This window comes from Gobius niger, assembly GCF_951799975.1.
Source record: "Gobius niger genome assembly, chromosome: 11".
NCBI classification, from domain to species: Eukaryota; Metazoa; Chordata; class Actinopteri; order Gobiiformes; family Gobiidae; genus Gobius; species Gobius niger.
The window spans coordinates 5,267,059-5,279,871 of record NC_136862.1 but is presented as its reverse complement, the minus strand read 5'-3'; the positions used below and the strand labels follow the sequence as shown (position 1 = coordinate 5,279,871).

General features: G+C 42.8%; 1 protein-coding gene across 3 annotated transcripts in view; it reads right to left on the bottom strand.

Moving 5' to 3' along the window:
• Positions 1–12,813, bottom strand: part of ncam1a (neural cell adhesion molecule 1a) — a 615,586-nt gene that overhangs the window by 81,831 nt on the left and 520,942 nt on the right. For all 3 annotated transcript variants that reach the window (XM_079565591.1, XM_079565592.1, XM_079565593.1), the window contains 2 exons: positions 5,257–5,441; positions 2,634–2,730 (listed from right to left, as the gene is read on the bottom strand). In XM_079565591.1, the coding sequence (XP_079421717.1) occupies positions 2,634–2,730; positions 5,257–5,441 (282 nt within the window). The remainder of the gene's footprint in view (positions 1–2,633; positions 2,731–5,256; positions 5,442–12,813) is intronic.

Below are 12,813 nucleotides of genomic sequence, written 5' to 3'. Positions count from 1 at the left end.
GGCTGCTTTTAAATGCTCGGCTCAGTGTCTCGCGGAGCATTAGGAGCAAGTTTCTCCTCGTGTGTGGATTGAAACTGCCAAAAGTCTTTTCTTCGTGTTTTACAACTTCACAACATGAGTTAAGGCCCAACAACTCAACTCCTTTGTTAACCATCTGACGGCTCGACGGCTCCGTTACACCAGGACTGGAAACACAAAAGGAAAATCTACCTGGAGTTCAAAATCCAAATTAAACAGCTTAATGACAATTCACTAAACGGACTAATTGCTCTAACGTAGAAATAATGATCGCATGTTTTGAATCCGCGGTGGCACTTTCATCGTCATAAAAACCTCCAAACGCCAAAAGGCTTGTTACTCGGCGGGGCGTTGTTACCGCGGACTATTTACAAAAGACCGCGGCCCCCACTCGCTCTAATGAGTCCCCGACTATTTGCATATCAATCGCGGCAAATACAGGAACGCTTTTCAAACGGCGAGTCAAAAAGTCACTACGGTTTTAAGTCGACTGCCTCTTCCAATTTAAACTGCTGCGTGTTGGTGTGTACATGTTATTAGCCCGACGGCACACCTTCCAATTATGTCGGCGCTCTCCGCGGCGTGGGTGTTTTGTGATCTCGGAAATTGTTGGAAATTACGCTGGGGCTTGAGCCGGTTGGTTGGCTGCGTAAGTGGTGACTAATGTGCTCTATGTCATCGTCCACACAAGAAACTGTATATTTGTATTGAGAAAAAAAACAAAAAAACACTTTTCTATCAATGGCAAGGCATCGTTGATTTTCCCAGCATACTTCTTAAAGGGGCTAGATCAATGGCCGCTGGCTGCTCTGCTTTATGCCCACGGCACTAGAGGCCGCCATTGCTCCGCCATTGCTGTAGTACCTCCATATAGCCGCTAGTGCCCCATTGAAAAGCACTGGAGTTTAGACACGTTAAAAACAACTTGAACGCCTGGTTTCTATTTTTTCAACACTAGACTAGGCTAGATATTCCTCCTGAGATAACGCTGGATTAGTCAAAATTAAAGAAACTAGGCTGGTTTTCGTAAGAAGAATTTTAGAAATCTCGTGCTTAATGAGGGTCGGGCTGTTAGCATTGGGGCAGCGCGAGCTACACGCCACGCGAGGGCCGAGTCTACAGTGAAGAACCCGCCCTTATGTCCTTTTTAGGAACATGCTTCGTCAGAGCTGGGGAGGGGGAGTCTGTAAATCCGCCATGACTTCCCCCATGACCGTAGTCATTATGGTAAACGGGGAGATGTGAGGAGAAGCTGTCCATTTATATATACAGTCTATGGGCTAGATGCAAGTTCACCATTTTATACTCACTACTGCCACCTCAGGTCATACGTGTAACTGCACCTTCTATATTAAGCTTGTGCATGGCGGCAATTCGGACCCGAAGTAACAACGTTTTGAGTGACAGTGCAGGATTTTACAGGCAGTTGTGGTGAACAGGTCTGGGCTCATACTACACGTTAGGACATGGCTGGAACATGTATGGGGAGGAAAATACATAATTTTAACATTTTTAAACTCTGTATAGTCCCTTTAAGCTTTTTGTTATAACTCATTGTACATAAGATTTACTATTTAACTGTTTCCACATTTCTTGTCTGTTTTTCTTGAGAGCTGAACGTAACAAGTGAATTTCTCCATTGTGAGATCAATAAAGGATTATCTTATCTTATCTTGAGAATCATTGGGATGTGCTGGAGAAGGCTTTGCACAGTGGTCACACTCTCCCATCATCAGTGGTACAGTGGTTCACGCACGGGCCTCACACCAAGAAGGTCCCAGGTTCAATTCTCACCTGGAGGGGTCGATACTGTGTGGAGTTTGCATGTTCTCCCCCAATCTGCACAGGTTTCCTCCGGGTACTCCAGTTTCCCCTACCACTAAAAACATTTACAATAGGTTCCCCTCTGGGGCCATAACTCTGAAAATGAGATTCTTAATCTCAGTGGAACTTTCCTGGTTAGATAAAGATCAGATTAAAAAAAATCTTGATGAAAACTGAATGTAACACTGGATCTGTGGACGCTGCAGAAGCTTTTATTGAAACAAAACCACATGAATGTGCTGTGATCAAAGCTAAAGGATTTGTATCCGACGTATTAGAGTTTCTGACCCTTTTTTTTGTGGTGATGTTTCACTTATTTATTATTCCGGTCAGGCAGAGAGATAGCAGGGTTTATAGAGGCAGAAGGAAGTCAAATTTTACGCTTTTTATGCCATTTTGAAGCCCAAATACTATATTTGAATGGAACATTTCATCAAACAGTGGAAAGAGAATTAGACAAGGGGGGACATTTTTGAGCAATTAAAATGCCCAATCTGCAACCTAATATGTTTTAAACTACCATAACTAATTTAATGACTTTTAATGCCCAAAGGAAACCCAGTAGAAACGAGTTGGGATTACAGCTAACAGTTTAAACTCTAATTTTTTCTCCTTTCATGTTTTGAAAATGGGAAAATTAGCTTTCTAAAACTTTGCTGCTGCTGGATGAAGAGTCTCCATTTGTCTTGCTTTGACTTCCCAGTGGCTTTCCACATTGTAAATCAAGTGTAGTTGGTTCCTCAATTCAGAAAATAAATGAACCCATTTCCAGCCCGGATTGCGTGTCTCACCGGCTTGTATGAGAAGGAACTCTTTGTGGTCGGAGCCCAGGTTGTTCATGGCTGTGCAGTTGTAGCTCCCGAAGTCATTCTGAGAGTCTGGGTTGATCTGGAAACGCAAAGAAAAAGGAGAAAATGTTCAAATATCTTCAAACATTTCACACCATTCAACACCAAAGAAAAGATACAATCAAAGGCTCCAAAGTAAAAGAGATGCTGTTGGACTCCAGGACAGAAGGTGGTGCTGTCAAACTGTCAATGCCAATGACTCACCACAAGGATGAAGTTTTGTCCCTGCCTTGTTTCCATAAAGCTCATTTGTCACTTTCATCGGACTGATATTTGGCTCGTTGTATCTGTATTTTCACTGAGCTAATGAAATCACGCACTCTGACCGCCGCTGTTTGGGCGCGATTGAGGCAAAACAAAAATGAATGTACTCGTAATACACCGGTCCAACAATACGTGGACCCTGATTAAACAGGAGAGCCTATACGTGTGGAATATAATTTGTTGCGTTTACCTCAAATCTTTTCATGTTCCCTTCCACTTTCCCATGCGGCTGTTTGTTATCAGTTAATGAAATTTCCCCTCTTATTCCATAACTTATTAATTTTAATGAGTTTCTGTGTAAACACGGGGCCCATTGTTGTGACGAGATTGGCTTTATTTTCCCTGTCTGTTCCGACTGCACACTGAACGAGCGTGTGTCGGCGCGGATAAGCACATTTCGGTGTTTGGCCGGCGCACAATGAAGTGAGTCACGTCGGCGCCTCGTTTTTTTTAGGTTTTTACCCTGTGTATTCGATAGTGCAAGAAACCACAGGGAAATAAATAATATGCCGTCAAAGTGGTGCGAAATTACAATTTATATTTTTCTGTCTGTTTGTATGATTCCCTACTTTTCTACAATTCTTTGACTTCCCATGTAAAGGTCCAAGATTAGGCCTTATTGAAGTTTTTCCTAGTCTGGGATCAAGGGTTTCTTTGAATTTCCGATCAAGCCTGATTGGCTTGAATATTAACCAATCAGAGAAAAGCCAGATATGACATGAACGGCATGCGGCGTATTTTATGTATAGAAGAGAGACTAATATATGTCTTTTATGCCACAAAAACATAAGCATACAAGGAGTCATTTAGCCTGGCTATCCAGACCAAATATCACAAGTTATATTTAGTCTAAATATCACAAATTATATTTAGTCGGGGGACCACCAATTCATTTTCTCATAGGAGAGGTGTGGTTTACGATCGTCCATAGGCGTTTATTTGGCGCTATGAATGTCTATCATATGCAGTAGCCACAGCCAATCGTATCAATTGTATCCAATGACGTACCCGCTGTAAACCATCAAGCTAAACTATTTAGAACACGGTCTAAAGCAGGGGTAGGCAACGTCAGGCCCGGGGGCCAAATTCGGCCCTCCAGCATAAAACCTTTGGCTCCCAAGAGAATTTTGAAGAAACATTTATTCATAAATCAGAGACCAAATACATGAAAATGACTCTAAAATGTGGAAATGCTGTCAGTTTTTCCGCATATCCCAGCAAAACAACCCATTAGGTCATATTATGGGCAAAACTTATATTTGTAGAAAAAAGACACTTTACTTTTAGCTACAGTTGTGTGTTTCGGCCCTTGGTGTTTTGGCAATGAAGAAAATCGGCCCTCCATGACACAAACTTGCCTACCCCTGGTCTAAAGCTTGTTGGAAAAATGGCATTGCGTCTGCTGCTGTCATGTTGCATCTGTAAATAAACGTTTCTTTTTTATCCGTAAACAAACTACAAGCCTCTGTTTATCGAATAGTGCGTCATCGTCTTGCCGTCCCTCCTCGTTCAGTGATTGTTCCCCAAATCCATGTGAAGATTTCGGCCATGGTCCCCAGGCTGCTGTGAAGTTTGAAATGATTCGCACACAGCAGCATGGGGATCCCCAGGCTGAGTCATTTGCAACTTGGTTCCAATTTAAAATGTAGGTGAATTGAAGAAGAAAGCTTAACGGCTTTTTAACTGAATGAACGGGACGAAAAAAATTTGATAGACGGCAACAGGAAGAAAATCCTCTTAGAGAAGATGAAGCAGGTACACTCTTCCTGACGGTCCTGCTTTTGAACAGATACAAAAAGCAGGAGTGGACAGATGGCCAGGCAACTAAAATATAGTGTTGTCCATCAAAAATGTGTTTAAATATGATGTCAAGTCCAACGATCCTCTCACCCATGGGGTCTAAACCGCCCTTGGGGATTAGCATTTCTTCACATTTGTAAAAATGTAGTTATAAAAAACACCAGAAGAGGGCGACATGCTGTTTATACAACAGCAGTGTAAATGCAAGTGTTTCAAATTGAAGGTAAAATCATCTCAATGAAGGAGTTTGGAGGAGACTTCAGAAATATGTGGATTCCTCTGTGTGACGTTTACTAGAGTGTGCACAGAGGTGAACATTATTTAAACATGCTGGATTATCATGAGTGATTGAAACAAAACCCTACACCAAGTAAGTTTCTGTTCAGGATATACAGAACAAAAACAAATAACTGCATGATAAAAGGATGGCTCAAATGCAGAGAGGTTTCCCTTTGGGGGAGAATACGTTGTATAAATACAAACTACAGATCTGTTCCCAGACCTCCAGGTAGCTGACGCTCGGCGTGTTGTAGATCTTGACGTTGCTGGAGTTTGCGTTGGGAAGTTGGAATCCGTCTCTGAACCAGAGCATCTCCGCCGAGGGGTGAGCCGCCACCTCACAGCTGATGTTGGCGGCGTTCCCCTCCCACGTGTAGATCGCCACCTGGCCCTGGATCTTTGGAGCGTCTGCAAAGACACAGACACAGGTAAGGTCACAACGGAGCGGAAAAAATATTATTCATATTGTGATTTACAAACTTGGTGAGAGACGGTCTTCTTCTTTACAATTTCATTTCTATCAAAGTATTGCATGTAAGTTTGCTCTGTCTCTGGTTTAATAATAATAATAATAATAATAATGTCTTAACATTTGCATTCCGCTTTACAACCCTGTATTACTAAGTTTCTCAAAACGCTGTAATCGTTATTCATTCACTCCATACTCAGTGGTTCTTAAGCTACTATTGGAGCCAAAGCTGCCCTGGGGTAGACGGACGGAAGCGACGGCATTGCCCATATGGTCATGTTTGAAGCAGTTGAGGGGGATTACTCTATAATTACTCCAAAAGTACTTTAACAAATGCTGAATAATGAATATAGTTTTGTACTCAATAAAAAAGTAAAACAGCATATGAGCTGAAGACATTTGGGACCGACAAATGTCTCCTTCTGAAGCACTGAAGAGGCACCTGCAGCACAGTGGAGGCGTCACAAGAGGCGCAACAAAATAGGGACGAACAGGGAGGTATCCGGGCAAGACTCAGCTAAGCCATATATGCCTTCTATTCCTACTATTGTGTTTCCCAAAATGAGGGGAAAGGAAGTATGGCGCGTTGCCGTCTGTGTCTATCTGCGCCATCGGCCCCTCTGACCACTCACCCACACACTCAATCATTCTGGCCTATTGTACATGTTTTTAGTGGTAGGGGAAACCAGAGGAGAACGTGCAAACTCCACAGAAAGGCCACCGGACAGGGATCGAACCTGGGGCCTTCAGGCTGTGAAGCACACGACCAGGGTTCTTTGAAAGACTAACATTCTCAGAGGTGCCATTTAAAAAGATTGAGAACCACAGACCTACAATACAGAGAATATTAAAGCCTGACCGTGTAACATTTCACCCAATTAACAGAACAAAATACAAGCATTCATTTCCGTCTCCTCAGAACTGACTGTAACTGTATTGTAACATCTCCAGCTCGTCTCCATGGAGATGTTGACTAAAGGCAGCCGGATATGAGTTTTAAATAGGTTAAGTCCTCATCCAGATCCATTGTTTGATTTCCTTCTGCATCAACAGCATTTTCTGAGTCTCGCTGGTCATTAAGAGTATAAGAACGTTAAAAGTAGAAAAATTGGGTCTGTGGAGAGCACAGTTCCATCAAAAGGAATGAGATAACCTTCCTCGGACAAAACACTTTTTTGTCAGTATGTCCAGTTAATATTTCTTACTTCTTCCTTCGTCTGTGAAATCCGATGAACTTTGAACTCCTATGTGCCACCTCTCCTGCCACGCGGCTCTTTAAAACTCCCCAGCCCGTTCTTTCTCCGAATTGATCGCCAGCCAAGTCAATATCCGCTCCGTGCCCTCCAGCCGTGATGGGATGCGTAATACGGGCTGTGAACCTCGTGGATTAGCTGTGGCTTTGCCGACACCCACAGGCAGCCCGGGATGCTAACCTATCGATTAATGACGACGAGTTTTAGCATTTTTTTTTTTTTTTCCGCATCTGCAAATGAAAACAAAAGGTCGGCACGGCTCGAAATGTGATTACGGAAAAAGTAGGAGTGCTGTGGTTTGCAATATGCTGAAGGCAGTTCTTTGGCAGCGACTGAGGAGGAAGGTAATTAGCAGAAAACTGATTCACAAGCAACATTTTGGCATCGTATTTGGCCATTCTAACCAGTTGTCTCTTCCGATTCATTTGTAAACTCGGGTTTAGATTATTGTAATGCCTTGTATATTGGACTGGACCAGAACTCCCTGCAGCCCGTCTCCGGCCTAAAAGGTTTTGTTGATTGTTTTTCTGCACTTTTTGGGCCCACCTTATCTGAGTGAGCTGTTGTGACCTTACACTCCGTCCAGAGTCCGGCCGTCAGCGGACCAGCTCCTGTTAGATGTTCCTAAAACTAGGCAAAAAAACCCGAGAGGTGATAGAGCCCTCTCTGTGGAGCAGTCTTCCTCTGTCTGTCAGGGTTAGTCTGTTGGACAGTTCAAGTCCGGACTGAAAATACGCCTTTTCTCCCCAGCCTTCAATACTAGTTGAGTGGATCTTGGTCTGTTTGTCTTTTATTTTCACTTTATTTGTATGTGTCGAGTTGTTGTGGAGCACTTTGGAAGTTGACCAAAGTACACAAATAAACTTCAATTGAACTTAAGCATTTCTCCAAAAAAATGACTATAGTCAAATAGTAAATACCATATAATACTAGACTTAAGTGAAAAGAAGTGAAAGATCCCAACCAGTAACAGTTAAAATGGGTGAATGGTCGGCTCACACATTCTTCTCCTATTCTACTATAAAGGCATTTTCACACCCACAAATCAGCATCAGACTCTAAATATTGCAATATTTTGGTTTGGAAGCTTTTGTTTCACAGCGCTTCCCTGAAGTGATTTTCCCCGTAGCTGTCTCTTCCATCTGCACGACGATGGAAGCTCGCCTAATGAAGGAGGAAACATTTACCGATTTGGCAGATACTGATAACCTTGCCAGCAAGCTGAATTCTTCACAAACCAAAAGTGTTTCAGGCTACATTGATACTAACAACGCGGCAACGATGGAAAAACGACATGCTTTTTTTTTGGGACAAAAAGTAAATTTAGCCATGTCTTGTTCATTTTAAAGTTAATTTTAAAGCTCATCTCAGCGCCGCCGAGTGCTGTTCCAGTTCACTCGACCACTCGCCGTCTCGAAGCTCGACTCCTCCGACTCATTTAAGAAGGATACACCTGTGGATCCTCCGCTGCTAGAGCTGATATTACCCATAATGCACTGCAACCTTGTTTTTTTTCTGTCCTCTTCTCCCAAAACTGTATTTGTTTGTACTTACTATAAAAGGTTTTGATCCACGTTTGTGCAAAGAAATACTTGCAAGTAAAGATGTAAAAATGAGGTTTATATAAAGTTCATTTTTATGAAAGGCCTAGTAAATCGGCCTATTTATTGATAACGTAGGCCTATGGTTGTTAAAGGGACTAGATGCAAGTTGGTCATTTTTACACTCACAACTGCCCCCTCAGGTCTTACGCGTAACTGCAGGTTCTATATTAAAGGAACAGGCCACCGTTTATACATAATGAGATATGTTCTTACCTGAGCTTAGACGAGTTGATACATACTGGTCTGGTCTTTGTGTGTGCGCTCAGTCACGCAAAACGACCAAAGATGTTGTTAGCATTTGGCCTCTCCCAATGTATTCCTATAGCTCCAGACGGGGGTGAAGTTGGAAGCTACCACGCTCTGCTTCGGGTATGCACAAAGACTAGACAGGTACGCATCAACTCGCTCAGGTAAGAACATATCTCAGTATGGAGAAATGGTGGCCCTCGGACCGACACCTTTTTGAGCAACAGTGCAGGATTTTAGAGGCAGTTGTGGTGAACGAGCTCATTCTACACATTAGGACATGGCTGGAACATGTTTGGGGAGGAATATACTTAATTTTAACATGATTAAACTCTGTATACTGTAGTCCCTTTAACGTAAGGACGCTCTTGCTTTAGAAAAATGAAAGTACGTGGTTCACTTTTCACGCCGTTAACCGTCCTCCCGTGACATCAATTGGTAGAACTTCATTTTGTGGATTGTGTGAACGTATAACAAGGGAAAAACTGCTTTCTCTTCCCACTTGAACATTTGCACTGTAGTAGGCAGATTTTAACGCAGCAACCTCCCCCTTTGAGCGCGATCCCCAACATCTCATCAACTCTTAACCATCTACGAAAATTCCCCCCTATTGCTCAATCAGCTCTCGCCAATCATCTGACACGTAGGCCGGCCCCTGCTAATCGAATCCCGCTGTGCCGCTGCGATAGACCTTTCATGGACGTTTAGCGTCTTCACAGCGACGGCTGATAGAGAGGAGCGAGAGATCTGTTCCAAACAAAGCTCTTCTTTTTGGCTCCTTATCGATAATTGCTTGGCGTTCCTGAATGAGCTACCTGATTAGACTCTGATTACCGGGCCTATCACCGCGGGCACTCCGGCGTCCCCGTCCAGAAAGAAAAGACGCTTTAGAGCATATTTAATCGTGGGAAAAAGATTGTATTAATTCAATTAGCGTTCACTGGGGTCATTTTATCTGCGGCTTTTGTGAGAAATAACATCAAATTGGCTGCGCTGATTGGAAAGGGTCTTTTATGGTGTACAAGGACATGCACGAGCCATTTCGAATAATGGGTCACGCTTTTACTGCACGAGACACATAAATGCACAGCCCAGGCTTTGAAACTACTTTTTAACATCTTGGTGTTTTAGTTGCACAGCTTAAAATACAGAGAGGACTTCAAAATGAAAGTAAAAGACCTTGATGGCTGAATAAAGTACCACTTCGGTCAGATTGGATCCACAGAAATCACAGAAACGCGGGTAGTTAGCTTTCTGCCTGTTCCTGCATTTGCCCAATTCTGACGCCAACGGATTCCTGGGCCTGTTTGAATCGTTCAATCCCCAACACAAATGAATGTCCCTCAGTCGCCTGTTCAGCCAGAATACATGCTTTTCTTTACAAAGGCATGTATCAGGGATCAGGGGTGATTTCTTCAAACTCCGGAGGGAAGTGATTGACAAGCATTTTAACCAATCAGAGAAAAGCTGGATATGATGCAAGCGGGATATTTTGTAAAGTAGGAAGTTAGTGGTTTAACAATGGCATGGCATGTTCAGATTTTAGACGTAGGAGAATTCAACAGCGTAACGGCTTTTTCCACCAATGCACGTTTGGAACGGGTCAAAAAACATTCCATAGACGGAAACAAGAAGAAAAGCCTCTTAGAGAAGCACAAATGGTTTATTTGTGATTGGATAGATATGAAAGTTTTCGAGATGTGATTGGCTGTAAGCAAAGTTCCAGACGGTCCTGCTTTTGAACAGATACAAGAAGCAGGAGTGGACGACTGGTCAGTCTCTATACGTTTGTTAAGTGGTGACGTCACAGCTGTACGTCCAGGTTCGCATAGACCGGAAGATGTGCGAGAAACTACAAAAAAATTCTTCAATACCACAATCAATATTACTGAAACTCAACAGAGAGTTACTGAACATACTTATTTATCAGGACCATTAGCCAAAAATGCTGAACCTACTGCTGTAAAAGTAATAATGACCAAAATCGGTACATCCGGGTTTAGCGGAGAAAAAATGATAAGCAGCAGCTACGCTAACCCCCGGAAGTAGCGACTTTATATACTTTAATACTTTTACAGCAGTAGGTACAGCATTTCTGGCTAATGGTCCTGATAAATAAGTATGTTCAGTAACTCTCCGTTGAGTTTCAGAAATATTGATCGTGGTATTGAAGAGTTTTTTTGTAGTTTGAGAAATAAGTAGGTTCAGTAACTCTCCGTTGAGTTTCAGAATTGTGGTTTTTAAGACTTTTTTCTCATATATTTGCCGGTCTGCTCGGACCCAGAAGTTGGAGTCGTGATGTCACACTTAAACGTATAAAAGCATGGGGTGGTATGACATGTCTGTTTGTATCATTTCTGTGGTTTTCCTAACCTGTCACATGACATCCGACATCAGGGTTAGGGTCTCAGAGACTGGAGAGTTTACAGCCTGTATGTCAGTGTGACATCATTTGAAAGCCAAGACCATCTAGTTTCGAAAAATATGTGTGATCTGTTCCTAACATTAATCATAACCCCTGACCTTAACCCTACCCCGAGCCCCCTGACCAGAGGAACGACAATGGAAAGTTTCCCATAGATGTCTTGCGAACTGCCTGCATATGTTAGGATCGAACGTCACATCTCTTTTATTTCTATGATTGGATGAAGCGCACCTTTTACCTCAACCAAGTTCTAAAATACGCTACAAAATCCTGTTTGGTGCAAGGTAGTTTTTGTATCATGTGGACCTATTTCAGACACATTGACCATAAACCAGGTCTAATCATCCATCATGCTAGTCTTTTACATTCTGATATCACGAGAACACAACCCAAGTCGACCCAGAATCCGCTCATAATCTCACAAATATACGTAATTGCTTTCCGTTGCTGAAAGTGTGACTGGGTGCGAGTCGCGGGGGTAATGTCAGATATAAATAGCAAAGTTGTGCCGTTGACCTCTCTTTCTCTGAATAAACGCCGGTCATGACGGAGCCGGGTCAGCAGCAGCAGCAGCAGCATGGAAATGTGTTGTCATGGAAATGGAGACCGGAGGGTGTGAGCGCGAGAGCGAGAGCGAGAGGGAGGGCTGGTCACTTCCAACTGTGTCAATATCTCCAACATTGAACAGCTGCATGTGGAAGCCAGAAAACACAAGACTTTCCCCAAAAATACGTTTTGTTTATTATTTCTACTACTGTACATAATATTCACTCACACTAAAGTTTTATAACATTTGCTTTTCTTGTGTGTTTAGTTGGTTTCCTTTTTCATTCTTGATGCCAAACTGGCTGTTGCAACATTATTTAGTCTTGTTTAGCTCATTTGTGTACATGTAGCATTTTAAAGAGGTTTAGCTTGGGTTTGTACATGATTTTATGTCTTTATAATATTTTGTCATGACCTGCTCACACTATACAAATGACCCGAGAAGCGTGGGGAGTTACTGTGAATACTGGCTTGGTCTGTCCTGCCGTCCGATCAAACAACATGTCTAAACCCCCAAGCATCTATTTAATCATTTTGGCATGGGTTCAGCACCAAATGAGAAGTAGCCTAGCTTAAATTAGCACACTTTAGCAGACTTTCGTGCTCTGTCAGCCCTGCAGTTTCCCTCCTTCTGGCGCCTACGGCTGTAGTTTACCGTGTCCGTGCTGCTTTTTTTCCGGCTTCAGCGGCTCGAGGACAAATATGAAGAAAATCTTGTAATGGTGCGAGTTTCCGTTGAAAGCTCTTCGTGATCAGCTAATTGCAGCTCGTAGCCTCCTGTACACCGCACTGCAGACACTCCTCCTTTCTGTTCAAAAGAAGAACCGACTGGGCGGCTGCTCTCAGCCAATCATTTTATGATTTTACTCACAAAAGTATTTCCCTATGGCAGGGGTAGGCATGTTTTCTTGGCGGAGGGCTGATTTTCTTTATTGTAAATAGACCGAGGGCCGAAGCGACTGATTATTAGCCCAAAGTAAAGCACAACACTGGAAAAATTACCATCCTGAGATAAATGACTTAAAATTGCTTGAATTAAAGTTCTTCTATGTTGAATTTGAGTCGGTTTGAACTAATGTGTGTGTGGATCGGGAAGTCTGGGCATCTTTGCTGAGACTGCTGCACCCGCGACCCGGCCCCGGATAAAGCGGAAGAAAATGGATGGATGGATGGATGAACTAATCCAAGATACAAATGCTAGTGCCAATGGAACAAGAATAAAACACACTTGGAATCA